Source organism: Leguminivora glycinivorella, chromosome 2, assembly GCF_023078275.1.
Source record: "Leguminivora glycinivorella isolate SPB_JAAS2020 chromosome 2, LegGlyc_1.1, whole genome shotgun sequence".
In the NCBI taxonomy this organism is placed as follows: Eukaryota; Metazoa; Arthropoda; class Insecta; order Lepidoptera; family Tortricidae; genus Leguminivora; species Leguminivora glycinivorella.
In genome coordinates this window covers 16,173,352-16,196,063 of record NC_062972.1, presented here as the reverse complement: position 1 = coordinate 16,196,063, position 22,712 = coordinate 16,173,352, and the positions used below count along the sequence as shown (strand labels likewise).

Below are 22,712 nucleotides of genomic sequence, written 5' to 3'. Positions count from 1 at the left end.
ATAAGAATCCACTATTTCCGATCCGTTCCACAGAATCTACATCTGCTTAAGTTTGATCTTTGCGAGTGATTTGACGAAGCGCCGAGGCACGTTCCTGGAACGTCGCTTGAACAGTTCCCACGAGGAATTTGTGGCGATGTATGTGTGTATCTGTGTGTGTACCGTGCATTTTTGTACAGGGATGCACCAAAAACTGCGTAACAGGTTTGCCACTTAGGTTAAGTAGGTATGCGAGGTATTCGTATTAGTTATCAACATTTATATAACAATGTTGCTTGCGGCGTCTGTCTGTATGTTCATGATAAACTCAATAACTACTAAACGGAATTTCAGGCAGTCTTCACCAATCAATAGAATAAGTGAGAGATTCATGAGGAAGGTTTGTGTATAATTGTGCGCTGGGGCGCATAGCTAGTCATTTATAAATCTACAGGAATTGATATAATGGTGTTTTATTAAAAATCATGGAAAGATTTTAACAATATTAAAACTTAGTACGTAAATAATTTATAGTGCGTGCAAAAAAATCAACCCATGTGGTAATGAAACTCTTATCTATGTAAGTAGATAGGTATTTAAATATCTGTGTTTCTTTTAAGGTAGGCATTTAAAACATTAATCACAAGGCACGGGTAGCACTTATGAGTATGGATCAGAGTATTTCGTATGGCAGTGAAATATTATTGAACGTTTAAGCTTATTTGGGTCAACCGACTTGAGCACAGCACTGAGTCTCTTATTTGGGTAATCAATTATTAAAAAAAATGGAATTGAGATAGATGGTTTGTGAGATGAAACTTAAGACAAATGGTTTTAGACCTATATAGATATTTTAATGAAGTTGTTACAGTTAATATAACTTATAAATATTATTTAATATAACTAGAGTGATTGCGATAATATCATCAACATACAATCTCTAATAATTTTGTTTATGTTTAAAAAACTAGAATTTAAAGATAAATAATTTCAGAATCGCCTTAAGAAATAGACAATTACATATGTACCTGGGTGAATCAACTTTTCTTTGCCAGCAAAATTTCGCATACTTCGACTACATGTGGTCAGAAAATTTAATTGGGATTTAGTCTAATTAATGTATACTTATTATATTAAAGACAAATATACTAAGTAGCTACGCAATACAACATGTAATTATAGGATTTCCTATTTTATAACTTTGTTTCGAGCAGTGACCCAGTGGACATAGCTGTCCCTCACTTTTGTATGAAAAAAGTGTCTCTTCCACTGGGTCACATATTGTTTTAATTAAAAATGAATCGTTTTTAAATTTTTCCCTAATTGGTATACGTGAAATAAGGATATTTATTCACGATGGTAAGGTTAAAAATCACAAAAGTAGACCTAATAATAAGTAAGGGTAATTCTTGCAAAAAGCAAGAAAAAGTTGATTCACCCACCTGCACGTTGCCTGTAATTAATGTTTACTAATATGTGGAAATTACCAAAGAGTCAATTATTCAATAATTTATAACCATAATTTGTGTATCAATGAAATTGCATTTGACAAAATGTTAAGTTGTGCTGGTAAATATTTCGACCGGTTGATTTTTATTGACATTAATCCACTAAGTGAAGCATTCAAGATGCAATATTTAGCTTGACGAAGGTAGAGCGCTCGCACAAAATCTATTCATACATAGTCCTGATTTCCCTCTCTAGATGTTAATATAAAACATTTCGCCACAATGTTCGGGTATAAAAACATGTTTTTTTTTTTAAATTCCTAATTACTTATAAACATATTATAAAATGAGTTAAGAGCATTTTGATAAATCTGACAATCAATATTCAAACAATCGTTATTTTATGTTACATAAACAATCATTTTCCACAGCAGCAATATCAAGAGAGGAAAATGGAAACAAGATTTTTATGGTGGAGCAGCCGTCCCCTTTCTTCTAAATTAAAAACTAAACGCTCTATATCTATTATGCCCAAGGATATAATCATAGCATTATTAAGTAGGTATGCTGTTGCATGAGTTGGATCCCTATTATTTCCTGTGTGAAGCAGTCTGTCCAGATTCCCGGAGCATACTTGAGGAGAAAGTTCGATTTAAACATCCAGTATAGGCAGATTCTTAGTAGTTACCGCCATTCGTGCTCGTCTCTTTAGCGTTATGTTCATTATTTGCTTTCTTTTACTTAGGTACTTATATGCTCCATCTAAGTTTTTGTTGACTTTATGCAGTAAGTACATATATTACGAATATAATAAGTAGTACATGACGATACAAGTGCGGAAAAAGGATGTTCGAATTTTTTCAGTACAGTTGATATTTTTTACGCATTAGTGCGAGAAGGGGTTAATTTCTTGTCAGGTAGAAACTTTGGAGGGCCATCTATACTGAAAAACATCGTACGATACAGGTGCTTTCTTTGGATTCTTCTTTGATTATTCCTCTTTTACGCACTTGTATCGTAATGTACAAATTCAGGCTGTGAAACACAACGGTTAAGACGATACTAACCACGGTACAATAACGCATAAAATATCACTGGATGGTGATGATGTCAAATTAAGAAATAAACAAATAGTGTTGCTCTTTCGTAGATATGGGAAAAATTATGACTTGCTACAAACACCGCTGGTTGTCCTGTACTCACACTTGATTCAATAAAATAGTTATTTGTTATACAAGGGGGCAAAGTTGTATTTTAACGCCGAGTGTGGAATTGAAAAACGAGCAAGTGAAAGGAGTCTATAGTTGAACCACGAGCGAAGCGAGTGGTTCGAGAATAGAATCCTGAACTTGCGAGTTTTTTAACACACGAGAAGTAAAATACATTTGCACCCGAGTGTAACACAAAACTTTTCCCCTCACTATAGTGAGGAACCTACAACGCAAAAAATTCGTTTATCACTGCTTCCAGTAGTTCCACAGGTGGTAAATCATCTTTATTACTAGATTCACCAACTTTTATCAATTTTAAAGCAGTTAATTTGACTTTATTCAAGGTCAAATTACTTTACCCACTAGTGGATAAAATGCGCTTTTACCCGCTGGTATTAAAGGACAAAACACGTGTTTCCGAGCTAGTGAGGGGAAAAATTCATAGAATCCAATATCTACTATTCATTTAAAAAAAAATATGACATATTTGTAAATATGTCACTAAGGCACCTGAATTTTCCAGTGGTTTTGGCACGTTTGAGGTCTACATATTTATGTTACGTTACGAAAAACTTTACATATCGTCACAACTTTGAAAAAATCTCGTATATCTCACGCTGCTCCTCAAAGTTAAAACGCAGTAAGTCTATATGCATTCCATACATATTTACTACAATTTTCTTTTCATTGACAGACGAAGATACAAGTTTTTTTTAAAGTAGTGATGATATATGTAATAGTTAACTTTTTAGAAACATTAAATATGGCAAGCTTCACAAAATTATTTAATCTAAAACCACGGGACGCTTCGTTACAACTTTATTTGATTCAAAAGTAGAGATAATGATCAGTCCCTATCGTCATAACGATCGGCAAAGCAGTTTGTAACAGGCAATATCATAAATAAAACAATAGGAAATCATTATATTCGTTAGTGAGGTCTTTGATGATTATTGATAATGATTAGGTGCTGTAGCCAAATGGCATTTCTGCGACGCGAAACGAAAACGAAACGCCGCGAAAGGTAGTCTGGCTCTGTCGCGTCAATATGCAAGAGCTATAGAGATAGATATCTACGAGCGTTTCGTTTCGTGAGCGTTTGTGCCATTCGTATACGGGCCTGGGTACGTACTACAGCACCTGATGTGACAGTCTCGCGGTAGCGGTAGTGTTATCGCCAAAGTTGAGGTCAAGCGCAATACAACATATGAAATCACAGGATTAGATACGAGTAACCTAACGGCGTAACGGCATATTAAAATAAGGCGCATTGTGATAAAAGATACAAATAGGGTTTTAGAAAGGCAGTGTTGGATTGTAACCATTGTAAAATGACATGAAATGTGTTCTGATAGTACGTCGGCAAGTGAACCACTGTCAGCGAAAATACATATACCTACACTGAGAGAAATTTGCATTGTGAATTTAACAAGTTCGACTTGTTGCGGTTTATCCGTTTGAATCAGCCAAACGTATGTTTAAAACAATATGTGTCAGGTTGTTTTTATAAAATCGACTTGTTGATTCAAATATATTGCCGATTCAAATGACAAGTAGCTTGTTGTTTGAACCAAAGAGCACGTAGGCGCTATTTTAACCAAAAAACTTGTTGAACGAACATGAAAACTGGTTGTATTTTCTCTCAGTGTATTTATGTGTTTTGAGTGACAATACGTAGACAGGCGTAGCACTGTAAGCGTTTTCAGCTAAACAGAACTGGGGAAAGCTAGAACGGCAACGGAATGAAATCGATACCGTTTTTAAAACTATGAATATGAATAATTATTCATCACGAATGAGCCATTTACGTTATTGATGGTTGAATATGTATATTCTTTGTGAAAAAATCGAATATAAAATTAATACGCCTTTGTTTTACTGTTGTGAGCTATCTGGGGTAAGTGATATACAGCGCCTTATCACGGTATAATAAAGAGTACTATCGTAATGGCCTTATAATGTTTGATAACGTTGATTTTGAAATGAATGATATTATGTTCATTGTTCACCCTACAAAATTGAGCAGGGTAAAGACGTATTGTAATTTCGAAGGCGCGATCATAAAACCTATCTAGGTGTAATAAATCAATAATGTAATTTTAAAAATAATAACCTATATATACTAGGTAGTGTATCCGAACTACGAAACTTCCCTGCCACATTATTTGAAGATTCACCGTAACTATTCAAAATAATAGGCTCACGTATCAAGTACGTGATAAATATCGAGTACACAAGTTTTAATAATATCATTATGTTATTACGGACTAACCGCAGTATATTTCTGTGCAAGCGCTAGAATTATAGAGACCGATCGACTAATCGCAAGTAATTTTGCTACTCTCTAAGAATATTAACGCACTTGATGTGTTTACTCGTAAGTAACTCTCGTAAGGCCCACTTGCACCAAACATTTAACTAGGGGTTAGTGGGCTGTCATCTGTCAAATCCATACTTAATATTATAAAAAGACATCGGATTCCGTGGGGCGAAACTTCTTGACAGCTAGGGACTTCCTATATCGATAAACTCATTTATCGATACTAGTTCTAAATACTAGTGATCACACAAAGGTTTGCTTATAAAATATTTTTTTATTAAAATATTATGGGCATGTGACACTGTTTGAGTTGCAGGCGTCCATAGGTTACGGTAACCGCTTTCCACCGCACCGGACCGTATGCTTGGTTGCCACCGACTACCGATGTTGGGGGCGGTCACTAGTATATAGAACTAGTATCGATAAATGAGTTTATCGATATAGGAAGTCCCTAGCTGTCAAGAAGTTTCGCCCCACGAAATCCGATGTCTGATTATAAATGGGAAAGTGTGTGTGTCTTTTTGTTTGTCCGTCTTTTACGGTAAAACGGAGCGACGTATTAACTTGATTTTTTAAGTGGAGATAGTTGAAGGGATGGAGAGTGACATAGGCTACTTTTTGTCTCTTTCTAACGCGAGCGAAGCTGCGGGCAAAAGCTAGTTCCATATAAAATGGTGGGTTAACCCCTGGGTGCAAGTGGCCCTAAGAGTCGTAAGTAGCCCCTTACTTACGAATCAAAGTTTTCTCTTTTTTATTATTATCTATTATAAATGGGTTTACTCTTGGTGTTCTCACCCCTATGAATGCGATTAATTATTGTTACACCTATTTCTGTACCAATCTTACTTACATTAAGATCTTAGCAGATAAAATAAGTAAATAATATCGTTCTCTGTAAAGTTCCCAGTACCATTTCACACATTTGATTAGTCAATTTAAAAAATCTAAGTTGGTATCATCACGATGACGCGCAGATTTGTCAAACTATGTAACCTTCAATAGATTAATTAGGAAACAGAGCACTTGTCTACGTGAATGATACGAGCTAAGTATACCTACTAAAGAAGTCAGAATTTTACTGATATTTATAATGCTAGTACTAAGACAATAAATCGGTAGATAGCACCTGTTACGAGTCTGCAATCGACAACCTAGGTCACTAAGGCTGGAGAAATTGACGATTTTCTGCTGCAATAACATTACTGATGAATCAGTTATTTAGTAGCATTAGCACTAACGACTCGGTGCTTACTGGATTGTTATTCTATTCACTTATCAAGCGCCTGCGAGCCTACCACTCAATCAGACCAAGCGTATAATTCCATTGCTATTTTAGTCATCCCGAGATCACATTACAGTGGTTTGCTGTGTCCTTGCTTAGTGTGTGATGAGCAATTGGAATAAGAATCTGGTGTTCGTCATTACTGTCATGACTGGCTATAGAAAATACTACACCATTGAACAAGTAACAACATAAGAACATAGAACCTGTAGACTTATGTGACACTGTTCTAATAAAGTTGAGACGTAAAGCAATTGCGCGACATCTGCCTTTCTACTTCAGTTTTATAATTACAAAAAAACAGTAGGATATAGTTATGTATTCACTTTGCTGTATGAATCATATAAGTTACCTAAGTAATTAAAAGTTACAATAGGGATGACGACACATAAAAAAATGGCATCTGTTTAGTCCGTCAGTTAGACCGTCCAAAAATACTGAACACATATTTTTCGCTTTTTCTAATTAATGAAAAAATACAAAGATATAGAGCATCAAGGTTCCGGAGTACGGGTTTGTGACGTCACTTCTAAGTAAAAATTGTACCTAGGCGTGACGTCACGCGAAACTTCAACGCACTGTACCGTCGTCATTTTTCGTGTACGAGAAAAATTTAAAAATACGTGTCTAAAATTCTTTGACACTCTAACTGACGGACTAATTAGTTTTTTTAGTCGTCTCGCCTATTAGCATAGGTACTCCAGCTTATAATGTCACACAAATTATAATGTGGTAGTTTGAGATCTAAAACGTAGCACTGGATCGTAGGTTCTGACGAGGAAATTCGTTAAAATGATTTACTTTATTATGAGCGCAAAGTACATCATTAACTTGTTATGAGCGCTATAGGTATGAACTGCTTAGGTATAACGGCTATGAGAGAGATAAGTTACTTACCACCCAAAACTAAACACCTATTAAATTAAAATTCCTTCCGCTTACACAAAATAAATAACTAATACCAGTTATCTCGATCTGTTATAACGATTCATCTCCCTGAACAAGTTTAAGGAAAATAATTACGAGAGCTTACAAGCTGATTACGAATTAAGTGGATAGAACTCGCGTTAGCTGCGCATGATTAATGATGAAACTGGAGCGGAGAAATTTGTCGATGGGAATACTACGTTTGCTTTCGATATTAGCACTAAAGATATACAGGAAGACAAGACAAGACAAGATGATGAGAAGACGGTCTCTTGTTTTTGTATGTTTTGTAACTGGTGGTAGATCCAAACATCTGCGCGGGCACTGCTAGGTCCGGACAGAATACCAGCGCTGTGGTACTTGCGACAGTAATGCAGCAGCACATGCTGAGTCTGCGCCTTTTCGCAATTGTATCGTGATAAAAAAAAATTGTCAAATAGTAAGCTAGTAATTAGTTCTGTAGACCTAAGTTATATTTTAGTTCCAAATTTTTTTGTCATGATATTTTTGTGCAATAAAGTTTTTATCTATCTATTTATCTATCCACGGGCAATAGAGAGATATTGGAAGAGAAAAACATACTGTTCCGACCATAAATTACTAAAATATGATGATGACAAGAATATAAGAGAAGAAGACATCTCAATCAGCCAGTTAAATGCCTCGATGAGGAATACATCTTTTCTTTCGATTTTAGCACTAAACGCTATACAAGAAGACAAGATAAAACGAGATGTCGGGCTGAGGTTTGGAAGAGGAAGACATGCTGCGCCGATCCCAAATGACTGGGATAAGCCCTAACGAATAATGATGACAAGAAGACAAGACAAGAAAGCGCCTCAACCAGCCAGAAAATGCCTCGAAGGGGATGTAACGTTTGATCTCAACATTGATATTGGCCCTGAGCGCTATACCTACAAGAAGATAACACGAAGAAAGAGCAAGTAAACGAATAGACAGTTTAACTGAAATGCTGAAGTAAAGAACTCAGTGGACTCGAGCTATAAACAAGTGAATGAACGAGATAATATATCAAGTAAAGTGATTTATTTGAATCTTTCATATGCGAACTGCGGAGTAGAAATAAAAGCATCGTTTAGTGATCGTTTATGCATGAAATATCTCAACGATATATTTCAGTCTTCCCACATACATTGTACTACGTATCGGGCAGTTCTTGACGTTCTCGTAAAAACAACGTATATTTTAACGTAGTGACTAACCGCTGAGCTCGTAAAAATAAACACTTTCACCCATTAGTTAGATTTGTTCATAGGCATTACTCATACGCAAGCTTTATAAGGATGGGAAAGTATTTGGAAATATGATGATGTTATAAAATTATAAACGGAAGATCACACGCGTATTTCAGAACAAACGTTAATCGTATTTGAATTTGCAGCTTGGCGTTTTATGAGTAAGAATTTTATTGGACTTTTACACAAAGAGATGGAACTGAGAATAGTTATTTGTTTTACAAGGGGGCAAAGTTGCTGTTTAACCGCACGTGCCAATATTGAAGACCGAGCAAGCGAAAGATTCCAATATTGAACCGCGAGCGTAGCGAGTGGTTCAAAAAGTGGAATCTTGAGCGTTGCGAGGGTTTCAAGGCACGAAGGTTAAACAAACTTTGCCGCTGAGTGAAACACAATATTTTTCCCCTCACTAGCTCGGAAACACGTGTTTTGTCCTTCAATACCAGCGGGTAAAAACGCATTTTATCCACTAGTGGGTAAAGTAATTTGACCTTGAATAGAGGCAAATTTACTGCTTTAAAATGGATAAGAGTAGGTGAATCTAGTAATAAAGATGATTTACCACCTGTGGAACTACTGGAAGCAGTGATAAACGCATTTTTTGCGTTGTAGTTTCCTCGCTATAGTGAGGGGAAAAGTTTTGTGTTACACTCGGGTGCAAATGTATTTTACTTCTCGTGTGTTAAAAAACTCGCAAGTTCAGGATTCTATTCTTGAACCACTCGCTTCACTCGTGGTTCAACTATAGAATCCTTTCACTTGCTCGTTTTTCAATTCCACACTCGGCGTTAAAATACAATTTTGCCCCCTTGTATAACAAATAACTATTTCACCACACCAACACGAACAACATACTGACTATAAAACATCAAACTGAATCAAATCTATCAATTTGTTCAATATTTATAATTCAAAATCATCATTTATAGGTAATTTCTACCAGCCAGCTCAATATATCAAGTTAAAATTTGTATAAAATTACTTTGCACTCTTGTGGATAAAACGCTTTTGCTATCTGTTTTAATAGCAAAGTAACCCTTTATCAGTTGGTGTGGTGAAAAGATACATTCAGCAATGTTATATTAAGCTCATGAAAATGGGCCCCCACGCAATGTGGTAGATGAAGCATCGTTGATTTAAGGACACGAAGGGCAGGCGCCAAGTGTTGATGTGTGAAAATTTCAGTCAATTATCAAGACAAATAAACAGTAATAGGCGATTTGTCCTCTGGAATGAGGATATTAGGTAGCGGTTCAGATAGAAAGTGTTATAGGCTTCGTCACGTGCTGAACAAGCAAGGTTTAAATTTACGACGGTTACGCATTATACAAGAATGTCGCAGGTGCGGAGACGAAAGTTTTCCTACATCAAGACCAAAAGAATTTATTTTTGGGTAAACGTAAATCGGGTACTCATGATACAATTTTAACATATTCATTTATACATAAATAGAATAATATATTTTTTTTCCAGGAGGCACGTTTTTATTGATTACGCGTTTTTCCTTGATAAACTTAGTTAAATTTCAGAAAACAAGCTAACTGAATCCACTACCAAGTCTGAGAGAGACCTAATGAAATATTTCAATACTTAATAACCAATAGAAGTTGTATGGTTTGGCAATAAATATCATCTATTTCTTTTCTCGACAACAAGTTTTTCACATTATAACATCTTCGAAGTTCAAACATAATTACAAAAGATTCATGTTATAGATAAGATTAAAAATACGACTATCTTACTAATTTAAACGGTCATTAAAATTTATAATATTGTTTAAATTTGCGTAGGTGGATAGGATGACAATAATGATGAGCAATGTTTCTTAGTAGTAAACTAAGAAAATGTGAATCACTAAATAAGGCTTTGGTATTATAAAACTGAGCACCTACTCGTATTTATTACCCTAGTACATAAAGTGAATGATACACAATCAAAACATTTGTATTGTAACACAATACATTAAGTGTAATATGGGTTTATCTCGTATCAATTTATAATTAATACAAAAAATATTCCACCATATTTCAAGAACTACGATTAAGCAAGTACTTTTTTACATGCTGTATAACATGATTGAGATTCTACTGATGATTATGACAAACATGAAACGTCGTACCTAATACCACGTACCAAATTTTCATTAGCACTATGACGTAATCCTGTAAGTTAACCTCCCACCATTACCGACCACGCCCCTCCCGTCGGTAGCATTTGTAGGTATTTACATACTTCAAGTTTTTTGGCATAGTGTCGTCGTACTAACCGACTTGTGTAGGGAGGTCAACGCCACCTCGCCAGGTGGTGTGAATCGCGAAATTAGCAAAGATGGAAGTGGGGTGACTGGCGTGAGTGAGTTGTGGCTTTTGAGCGTAGTTTTGGTTTAGTTCAGTAATCAGTTACTCGCAATATTGAACGTGTTCTACGTAACTTTGCATGGATGTTTCTTTAATGGTTTATTTTTGAAAATATTACACATCTGCTTTACCCACATTTATATTTATAATTATTTATTCACTATGGATTGTAATAATTACCTACACAGTGTGAGGTTTTTATAAAAAGTTTCAAAATTAAGAATTAAGTGAAAAGTTTTATAAAAAGATTGCCAAACATTTTTACAACATATTTCATTATGAATTTGTATATCATTTGTTTTTGAAGGTTTATAGATATTGCATGTAGTTTTAGATTTATTACACTTCGCTCTTAGAAACTTTACGAGTGATCCCGGGGGATGCGATGATTGAATTTAAATATAACCTAACCACAAAATTAAAATTTTGAAAAACATAGTAGACCGATTTTCATGAAACATGGCTTTCACTCCCGACTTACTCAGCTTTCAGACGAAAAAAAAACTAAATCCAAATCGGTTCATCCGTTCGGGAGCTACGATGCCACAGACAGACACACACACAGACAGACAGACAGACACACACACAGACAGACACGTCAAACTTATAACACCCCGTCGTTTTTGCGTCGGGGGTTAAAAAAGAATTAGTTCATTTCACTGGTTTTACTTTAAAACAAATACAGTATGTATATTGCCTTCCGTAGCACCTTACAGTAGAAGAGTCTCATCTAGAACATACATATCCGCGCTCCGATCATAATGGTAATGATAGCTTAGAGACGCCGACGGCCTCACCCGATAGACATGTCATTTTCTCACCGCGTTAATTGAATACACGATAGATATTTTACTGTTAAACGAGTAAGAATTATAAAAAAATGGTAACAAAACTGTGTAAATCTTTAAAAAATATATGCAAAATCAAATCGATACTTTATCATCATTAATGCAAAGCAATCTTCAAATCAATCAGTTCTTCTTTGAAATCTGTTAATAAGTTTTGATAGGCAAGAAAGGCAGCGATTACACTTACAGACAGACAGGGTTGCTTGTTTGGACCTACCTTAAGTTTAATTCTTCAGTGTATGACGCTGTAGATAGGTAGGTAGGTATATGTATATACATATTTTATCACTGGGAAACTGGGATTGAATGGCATGGCATCTTCTTCAATTCTTAGTTCAGCAGTTCTCAAAAAGTTTGTACATCACGTCAGCAAATTTTAATTGATCCTATTTTGTTACCAACATTTAGTGATATATGCAACATAAGTCGACTTTCGTAAGATATAATATATATACAGGATAATTGTTATAATAAAGAAAATATGGATACTAGAGAACCTGAATGACCAAATAAAAATATTGTCTTACGCGTATAAAATTTAAAATACATCCCGACAATTCACTAACGATAAATCTTGTTAACATTTGCAAAAGATTAATTGGTTAATTATTTTTTAACAGAGTAATGGTAAAATTTTTTGAATATTGTATAACTGGCTTTATTAAAATTATTTGTGGTCATGGTTCGTTAATATTTCTTATAAGAATTTAACTTTCCGTTTCCACAAATAAAACTTACTAAAATCTCCATTCATGAAATAAATCTTGGACATCTTGGTAGCAAAAAAGGAATAAAAAAAACGAATTTAACTTTTCCCTTAATTTTTGTACAAACTTTTCGAGAACTGCTGATTTGCCAATAGACTATTGATTAACTTCATAGCAGAAAAACTACTTGATTGACATTTAAAGTTATTTCTAAATTATCTATTGTCAAATTTTGTAAGTGATGTCACTGACTCTTCAATTTCAAAGGAGATAAAATGATTGGATCATTGTAAACCGTTATTACAATTACGAGGTACGTCGTAAATATTATAATTGTAGGACCATAACGTTAAAAGTGCTTGCGATTTTTTGGAATGGTGTTGTTTTTAATAAGAATAAGTAAGAGGTTTTACAATCATAAGTTGGTATGTATTCCGCTACCTTAAGGATGTGTGGAAGAAATCGCTCTTTAGCGATAAGACCGCCTGTTGTTTACCTTTGTTCGTGTTGCTTCCTTGTTTGTATTGTTGTATTTTATCAAGGTGTGCAATAAAGAATTTGTATTGTATTATATTGTATTTACTTAATTTTGTCGTACACACGTTACATTTTTCTTTTTCAGATAAGCCCAATTTTTACCTTAAAAACAAAGCAAAAGCTAAATAACTGACATGTATTTTATAAGTAAAAGCGTTTAATAAAATGAAAAAGTTAACAATTAGGTTGAACTGGTTAAAAATGGTTTTCCTACCTACTTAACAACTTTAACATCGTCATCAAAACCACGAAACCCCGTCAAAACAAACAAAACTGGTCAAATATTTACGAACCGGCTTCAAAGGGGATAGATACAGTATAACTCAGTGCGAAAAAAAATCATAGAATGTATTAGCATTTGGCACCCATGCGTATCAGGACTGTTCTCCCTTCGCACAGACATCTAACTAAGATACCCAAGAACCAAGAATAGTCCTTGTCCTTACAATGCCTTTATTGATATCTACAGACCATTCCACACTTTAAACTCCTACTCAACGTTCAATTTATAGTGATCGCAGCATCGAAATACCCTTAGCATGTAATTTGGTGATTATCATTCTATTTCTCCTATTTATGCGGCTGACACAGTCTCGCAGGCAAATTACATGTTAGCGTGGTCTGAACAGCTGTTTATCGTTGTATTGGTTTGATAATCACATAGGTCCCTAAGTTAATGTTATGGAGTACGTTGCTGTTTTTTGTATTGATCGTCGGACGAATCAGTTTGGTACAGCTTTGATTGTGCTCTTTTAATGTTGATAAATAAGCAATAGATACGACTTTGGGATATGGGATCAATTCTGATGTGGGTGATAAACTACAGCCTGTCACTGCGATATCATAATTTCGTTTTCCTTTAACCCCTTCATTGCCAAGAGTGGCACCGAAACTTCAGCATTTTCATGTGCTATCCTTTTGGGAATACTGGCGTGAGTTTATATGTATGTAGTTACGCAATGGAGGTACGTATAAATACCGTAAATTATTTAGACATCTCAAGTATATTGTTTTGTTTTTTTTTAATGATAATAGACTACAGGACAAGTCTATGGACACGCAGGTACATATAGGTAAGTATGTTATGTACTTACCTACGTTTTCATGCCAATTTCTTGACCGCCTCGCCCTACTTCGGTCAAAGTAACAATTAATCAAAATCTTCAATTAAAACATTACAGCAGAAAGTCTTACAAAAAACGTATCATTCAAAAGAATAAGAACAGTAGGCATGGCCCACAATAAACTATTAAAACTAATTATACACGTTAAGATACCACATATAAATTACAGCAAGAAAATTAAATAAATAAATGTAAATCTGCTTCTGGCACAGTGTATGTTCATACAGTAGAGTAGGCGTTTGATACATGCACTACGCATTGCTCAGAGCGAAAGTGCCTGCGGCGTTTTGCTGCCTCGTTTATTACAGAGTCCTATATTGTAACTAATTATCATACAACGAAGGAGCTCGTACTGGCTCGCAGTTTATTAAGTGTATCTGGAGCTGGGACATAATATTGTATGCCTGCGTACGTATAACCGATAAATGACCGTCATCAGCTGGCTAGTTCAAATTTAAGAATTTTAGAAGAAACATTATTTCAAATACATTATTTGTAACCTTACATTTTGTTATATCAATGAAAATATTTATAATGTCAGCTTGACGCAGAACATATGTATACAGCCGTCCACTGCCCAGCCGAATTCTTCTGTTGGCTTCTCTCTCGAAGCTGTTCTTACCTAGTTGGAGAGTTTGCCCTAGGTAGACATACTCTAGAACAACCTCGAGCGAGATTCCATCAACTGCGATCGGTCCCGGATCAGCGTACTCGTTAAACATAACCTTGGTTTTATCTAAGTTCATCCTAAGACCGATACGCTGCGAAGACCCAGCTAGACTTTGCACCATTTCCTGTAAATCTTGCCGGGTTTTAGCCAGGATGACGATATCATCAGCAAATCGCAAATGTGAGATGTACTCGCCATTCACATTTATGCCACGTCTCGCCCAGTCCAGCATTCTGAACATATCCTCCAACGCGGCAGAGAACAACTTTGGGGATAGAACATCCCCTTGTCTCACCCCACGGCGCAGAAGGATTGGCTCAGTCTGTCCATTCTGGATTACGACGGACATAGTGGCGGCATTATATAGAGATCTCAGCACTTCGATATATCGATAGTCAACCTGGCAGACCAGATCTCGACGGAGTCAAAAGCCTTTTTTTGTTTTCCGTTAAATTCGTCACATTTTTAGATTGATTATCAGGAACCATCATGTATATCACTTTAAGTTAATTTCGCTAAAAAAATTTTTCATCGTTTTCATACATAATAAATGAATTTTATTAATCAGTGTGAGAGACCCTTAAGGATAACATTCAAGTTAGTGTCAAGTGATTGACGGCACATGTCACAACAAATAACACTAGGAATTGGTAAAGGCTGTCATACACGTGTTCAGTAATTCTCTTAATTTTTTTAATAACTCGATAACCGTAAAAGTTAAGACGCTTTTCGTTTCTTAGATAAATTAATTGTATTTGATCTAAATAACCATCCCTTAAAGTTAACGGAATTCAATAAAAACAGGTTGTATATAAAAGGCTTTATTTATTTCAATATTAAGTAGCTACCCTACACCATACCCTCCTCATTCGCTCTTCTGTAGTGGCGTGACAACCAGACTGCGTTTTGAACTTTCGATCGCCACATAGTTTCAACGATTGTCACTTCGGCTAGTTCGGCTTGGCAAACAGATTAGTTAATAGAAGTATCAAAGCCATCGAAAATGCAATTTGTAAGTTATTTCAACAGTGAATACGGAAACTGGTGTTATCCAACATGTATAGTGAATTTAACTCGTGTGACCACAAGATAAAATGTCAGTTAATAGACTTTCTTTTGAGATAAATGATTACTTGATCCGCTAGTCGGACAAAAATAGAATTTATATGTATCATGCCAAGGCCTACCTTTTAGGAGCTATGGATAATTTATTTAGACCGGTTTATGCTACTACAGATAAGGTTTTTTTTAGGTTTATGTAATCGAGGAGGTAACGTTAATTGTTGCTATTCCAAAAAAGAGTAAGTATAAGTATAAAGTTAATCCAAGAAACGTAAAGACTGAGTTAGTTAAATAATTCGATATGATCTTACAAAGTTGTTATCTATATTGAATACAACATTGTTATTTAAACTAAGCACAAGGTGCAACCGACGATTGATAACATCGCCGTCGAAGTGAACATAAACAAGAGAGAGAATAATTAAATTGCTATAGTATCTGTGTGGTTTACTAACTATGATACCGAGCAGCAGCGTCTATTGAAGAAAGTGGACGGCATCATTTTACTCTCTAGATATTTACTTTATAGAAAAAGTGTTACAAAAATATATTTACACATACAGCATACAAGTATTCGAACATACATATTACATATTAAACACATGTTTACAACGCGGGTTCCCTCTATTTGGCATAAATTTAATTGTCCGAAACGATTTTCGCATAACAGACTTCGCATAATTGATTTTCGCCGAATGTTAATTTGGCAGAAAACTTATTTGTTATAATCTAAAATAATATGAATATTACTTTGTCCGAAAATAAGTTCGCATAATTTTGTTTACGCCGATTGTTTTTATGAATAAAATTATGTTGCATATATGTATTTGGCATATTTCCTAAAATCAGAATATCCACCCATACTAAATGCTGTGTAGAGAGTCGGTTTGGTTAGGTTCGAACTGCAACCTTAACAAATACAACATTTGGTCAAGAATTTCGGTTAGGTTAGGTTAGAACTGCAACATTAATATAGTAGTATTATCTATGATAAAAATTCTGCATGGTAAATTTCGACTGAACCATGTTATGCAGAAATAATTTATGCATAAAAACCATTCGGCGAATAACCTTTATGCACGAAATATATTCGGACAAACAAAAATATGCCTAGACATATTATGCGTAACTATACTATGCCATAACAGATTATGCAAAAGGTGAATTATGCCAATATAAATTATGCCAAAAAGAATTCTTGATATTAAAATTATGCCAAAACAAGGGGAACCTTACAACGCACATGACAGTTTTTTCACTTAATGTACCAAAGTTGGTTTTCCAAATAAACATTAACGCACATTATGATATAATACTTGGGTTTACTTTGCATGGTATAGAATAAACAGTTAACTGGAACATGGATGGGAGAGAAGGACACAACCGCTTACTCGTAAAGAGTTGCAATTAATAAGTCAAAGACGATAAGGAAAGTGCTTGCTAAAGAATGCTCTTAAATTAAAAATAAGTAAATTACAACTTATTTAGAAGTTCTGCGCAGCATCTTGCTTTTATATCATAAAAATGTTAGCATATCACGATTTGAAGCATAATAAGATTAATAAGACATTTGAGTCACTAATTATGTGATCTAATGCAATAATCTATAAAAACCGGATCGCTATCACTTTCGTTGGCTGAAACCGAACCGATATATCGAGAGATTTCATTGTAAAAGTAACTACCGTTAACATTCCACGACGAGGCGTCATCCGTGCATATTCAACAGTATCCGTGGATACGCGATATGGTCACCGTTACTGATCCCTCACTCTCCTCACGTAAAGAGGCACCAGATAGTGCTTGTTGAGATACTGATTGTTGCCTAGAACAACTTCTTATACATTATTCATGGGAACTGCACCGCAAATTACCGAGTCCTGTTGCATTTGCAACCTATAAACTAGTGACCTCTGAGAGGAATGTACTAACAATCTAAATAATTGTAAAGATGTAAGGAGCGCTCAGAGAAAGCTCACTCACTGATCGCGTGTCACATGCTAATCGGAGTTTTCAAAGGAATAACGCAAACTTCTCCGAGAGTTTAGCGTTGCAAATTATTTGCCGACACTAGCGGAAACATTTTGCAAAGTTGCAGAAATATAATAGATATTTAGTAACAGACAACTCAACTTGGCGATTCATATTTCAATCCTCAGAAATGGTAATTCGTGCAGGCAGGTTGACATTTCTTTAAGCCGGTCTATATTATTGTAAATTGGTATACGTGGTTCGATCGTTTGTTTTCATTTTGCTACATCGGAATCAAGTCAAGACCACCATCTAAAATGGGTCTGATATGATATTGTATTAGACCGATACAAATGTAGACCCAACACCGCGCCAACGTAATTAGCGCATTTGAAAAGGGAACCGTGGAAAAGATTTGAATACGTCATTTATATCACCGTACCAATTAAAATAAAATTGAACACCAATTGCTCTCAACACCTCGCTGGGAATAATCATAATTCCCATGACCACAATACAAACAGTGCATTACTTAACTGAGCATACCTCGTCAATTTGCCACAATTTGCTGAAGGAAACCACGAGTAGATCTAATGTAGGTTGGGTAATTAGCCACAGGTAATTGAGTCGATCGTACGTGACAACTACAATGGCTCCCATGCATTTGGGTTCACACGGCTTTCACAGCCATTACATGCGGCAGGACGTGTATTGTCCGACAGCGGCATGACAGTAGCCGCAGGGCTGACGAGCAAACACGCGCGGAATCTTTAGCAGTCACATCCACGTTTTCCACAAACGTCTTTAACCTAAATTTTTGATAAAAACACGTGAATTCTACGAGTGAGTTGGTAATTACTAGAAAGAGATATGAGTAATTTAACTGAGCAGCTATACCTAATGTGACACGTGAGGCGGTAGCCACGTAAAATATCATAATACTTAAATTCACACCGCTAATTTCTATTAAAAACAGGAACATTTAACAGAAATACTTATATGTATGCTAATAATTAGTCCATTAACGTTTAGAGAAATCTAGCTTTAGAATACAGATAAGTATTGCTCTACTGTTACTAATTTACTGTTTCTGATTAATGACTAACCGACTTCAAAAATGTTTGTATAACTATAACGATTACATTATGATTTGATATTGGTGATGGGTTTTAGCCATAGGTATGTACAAAATTCGATCAAGGAATTTAAAGAGTGTGGGCATATTTCCAGGTGGACTTTTGGGTGTATGATATTTGAAAAAAAAAAAAATAAGAAATTATGGGGTTGCTAGGCGACGATATACTTATATGGATAAATACATACTTATACATACATATACACCGTGTTTCACTTAACACTAAAAACCTGAAAACACATTGTTCAGAATCGAGAGTAGAATCGATTGAGCTATATCTTGATGGGGGTAATATTTTTGTTTAAATTAGTATTATTAGTTATTTTTTACGTGCCCATTCTATTGTACTCGTAATACAACATTGTGTATATCGCATTGCTAGAGGTTGTTTACCTTTTTTCAGTATTTAGGGGTATTAATACTGGCCGGTTACTTGGACGATTATTTTTTCCGCTACTAGTTTGACGTTGTTTGTCAGTTTAATCTTAATGTTTATCATAAGTCATAACAAATTGAACTCGTACCTAATTACAACCTTGTCATTTTGAATATTGAGTTTATTTGCTTACTGCGATTACCTGTCCAATTTGAAGTTTACTGTGACAAAGCTTTAAAGTGTTTTACAGTGACATCTTAGCTGTCTATTGGTAAACCTTATGTCGTTGCAGTAACGTACACAAATAAATAGTCTTATGGTTTATGATGGTAGTTAGCAATTATTTTATTGAGTGTAGAGCTACAAGTCAAGTAGAGCTGTACAGAAAATTAAAAATTCAATTAAAAAAAAAGTAACGATCAGATTAAAAGATGAATACTCTAGATGAGTTTAAAAAAATAAAAATCAGTTGGGGTGTCTGAGGTTTTGAGTGATACCGGAAACACCGTGTATAGTACCTATATATAGAAAACATCCATGACTCAGGAACAAATATCTGTGTTCTTCACACAAATCAAAACCCTTACCGGGATTCGAAATCAGGATCACGGCTTAGCAGGCAGGGCCTCTACCAACTGCGCCAGACCGGTCGTCAAAAAGTTGTTATTTTTATTACAGTAACACCTCTGCAGGAACGTATTTAATTTTAGCGACATTTGACAGGGTTGTTGTTTCAGAGTTCACTGGACGTCTGGCACTTAACTATTCATTACATTATAGAAGCACAAAGCAGAAACTGATTTATCCCAGATAGTTGTGAAACCGTCAACATGCTCGTAAACAAAATCACAAACTAGCGAGTAGTGTCAACTACGTAGGTACTTGTTAGCAGGAACGCAAACATTTGGCAAAAGATAGGGCAATAGAGAAATAATTAAGGAAACAAAATCGGTAAATGACAATCGTTGACGCTAGACGCCGATCGAAACACAGTCTGGCTATGTCACGCCAATCCGGAAGAGCGATAGAGATAGTTAGCTACGATAACGATATTATTGTAAGCGTTTGTGCATTTGGCTACTACGTACTCACGCTTTGTTGACAATATAAGTACTAATCGGTGACGTTCAGCGTATCACAGTTATTTGTCTTTTAACACTTTTCCGTATTTCCATTAAACTAAAAAGTAATAAAATGAAACCGTGTCATTAGTTTGTCATGTGTTTTTGAAGTACCTACCAAGAGAGCCACACAAGTTGGTGTGGTGAGAGATATTATTATAATGTCAATTGTCTCCGTACACCAGGATTGTCACCCTAGTGTAATAAATATCTAGATGAGCATCAAGCTTAAGTAATACACTCGTCCCACATGAGTTCGCGCACGAGCTAAAACTAAGCAAGTACTTTTCAATAATTCATTGAATTGTACTGTAAAGTCAGGCGGGATCCGTTACGTAACGACAGCAGAGACAGAGACGATGACTTTTGTCGGTGAGAATTTAGCATATTTTTTAACATACTCAAAACAGTTTTGGCATATTTCTGACTTCAGTCTAGCATTTTTTCCAAATTCTGAGTTGGCAATACTGGAGACGATTTGGCAAGACAATGAAGAAAAGTTACAAGTAAAGAAGTCGTAAATGATATAAACTAGAATTGAGTTTGCAGGACAAAAATTAGTAGTGTGTTTATAAGTTTGCTATCATTTATAGAGAACATTATGATTTCGTGTGACTTTTACAGGATTCATTTTTATACAGATTTGACCAAAATACTCTAAAGCGCCAATAAAAGCCGAAGTGTTATGGAGCCTGATTAATATTTTTTACACCCACAAAAACCATCCAAAACGAATATAATCATATTTTATTAGTTTGATAATTATAAGACATAAAAAAACCATGGGCACTACTTCAAGTTTCACTTCCTGTTTAAAAATCAGGTACAACTAGAAGTGAACAGTGCTAACCGTACAGCATCCATCCGTTTGTTTTTTCCCTCGCGGTCCAGTTGCAGGTGCGATATGTACGCTATGTGTGTTAGCGGACGTTCGAAGCCACGAGCTCAAATGGAACGCTAACCGACCAAACGAGCAAGCCCTCAATTCAAAGTGACTAGCTTTGAACCAACAGCTTTTCAAATCGGCTAGGCTGCCAACCCGGCCTCCCCAAGGACGGAACGGAGATTCGTTTCTGCTTACTCAACACACTTACACTATTCTAAGACGGGTTTTTGTATGATACGGAGCCTAGCGGAATGCAATTTTGAGATTCAGAATTAATACGGAGGAATTTGACGTTTTCTAACAAGGATCCGGTTTGTAGTGACCCGCTTGGATATATGTTTAGTCATCGTTTATGTGGGTTCATTGAAGTTGCTTACTAATGCATTAACTAAGATGTTTACTAATTAACGAATGATAGCATGGAAAAAATTACGCTAAGACGAACACTGTTCTTCAAAATCAACACATATATATTACACATCTCAAGTTATGCAAAAATAAATGTCAAAAATGTATTATTTATAAACCGTAAATTTTTATCTTCTTCTGATTCTTATGCAATTTCATCCGAATAATAGGTAGGTAAACGATATCCGGCAGTCAAAGATCTGGAGTACAACCGATAGAAGGACTCGGGGCCCATTCGAACACACATTATGATATCAATATGATATCTCAGTTAACCGTGCGACTCGTTAGCGCCAATACTTATGCATACATCATGTACAGTCAACCAAATTGGAACCCTAGGGCCTAGGCCACTCTACAATCATGTCAAAATGACAAGCAGTAAGTTCTTACAATCTGATTTAACGTCACTGTGACATAGTTCTACAGTGGCCTAGGGTAGGGTTCCAATTAGTTGACTGTACGGCACACTCGGCAAAGATACGAGTAAGTATGAAAAAATGTAATATAGTGTAATTCATCATTAATGAATACCTACGGTGAAATGTAATTAAAATTTTAATTTGATGACTTTATTTCATGGATAATAAGATTAATATTACAATGTCTGTTTTGATAAGTAAAAAGTTTAAAAATGACAGTTTTCTCATAGCGCTAATTTCAATAAATAATTAATTAAATGATCCTCTGACGTGCAACTTCAAATAATCAAGGTTACGAAATGGAACTATTTTAAGAAAACTAAGAATTACAATAGTAGAAATACTTACATTAACCAATGTGAATATTAACCAAACAAATGTCGTCCTCGGTATATGAGACGCAACATCTGATGCCATTTTGGACCTGAAACAGAAAAAACAAGTATTAGTTTAATTGATGAAATACACGGATATCACGGAATAGTAAATATGTAATTTAGAATATTATAGTACCTATTGCATTGCAACTTACGAAATATAGGTTATATTCAGGCCTCAAATTAGTGAGTATAAGTATGAATATGAATTAAAGTTTAGTTTTAATATCGACTCCATAGTTTTCTTTCATCTTACCATGCGAAAAATAATCCGAGCCCTGGTTATAT

The 22,712-nt window shown here is 35.3% G+C and overlaps 1 protein-coding gene across 1 annotated transcript in view; it reads right to left on the bottom strand.

Annotated features, from left to right (window-relative positions):
• The window catches only part of LOC125240794 (cuticlin-1), an 86,252-nt gene that overhangs the window by 22,228 nt on the left and 41,312 nt on the right, over positions 1 to 22,712 (bottom strand). The window contains exon 3 of the mRNA XM_048148883.1: positions 22,396 to 22,471. Within this exon, the coding sequence (XP_048004840.1) occupies positions 22,396 to 22,471 (76 nt within the window). The remainder of the gene's footprint in view (positions 1 to 22,395; positions 22,472 to 22,712) is intronic.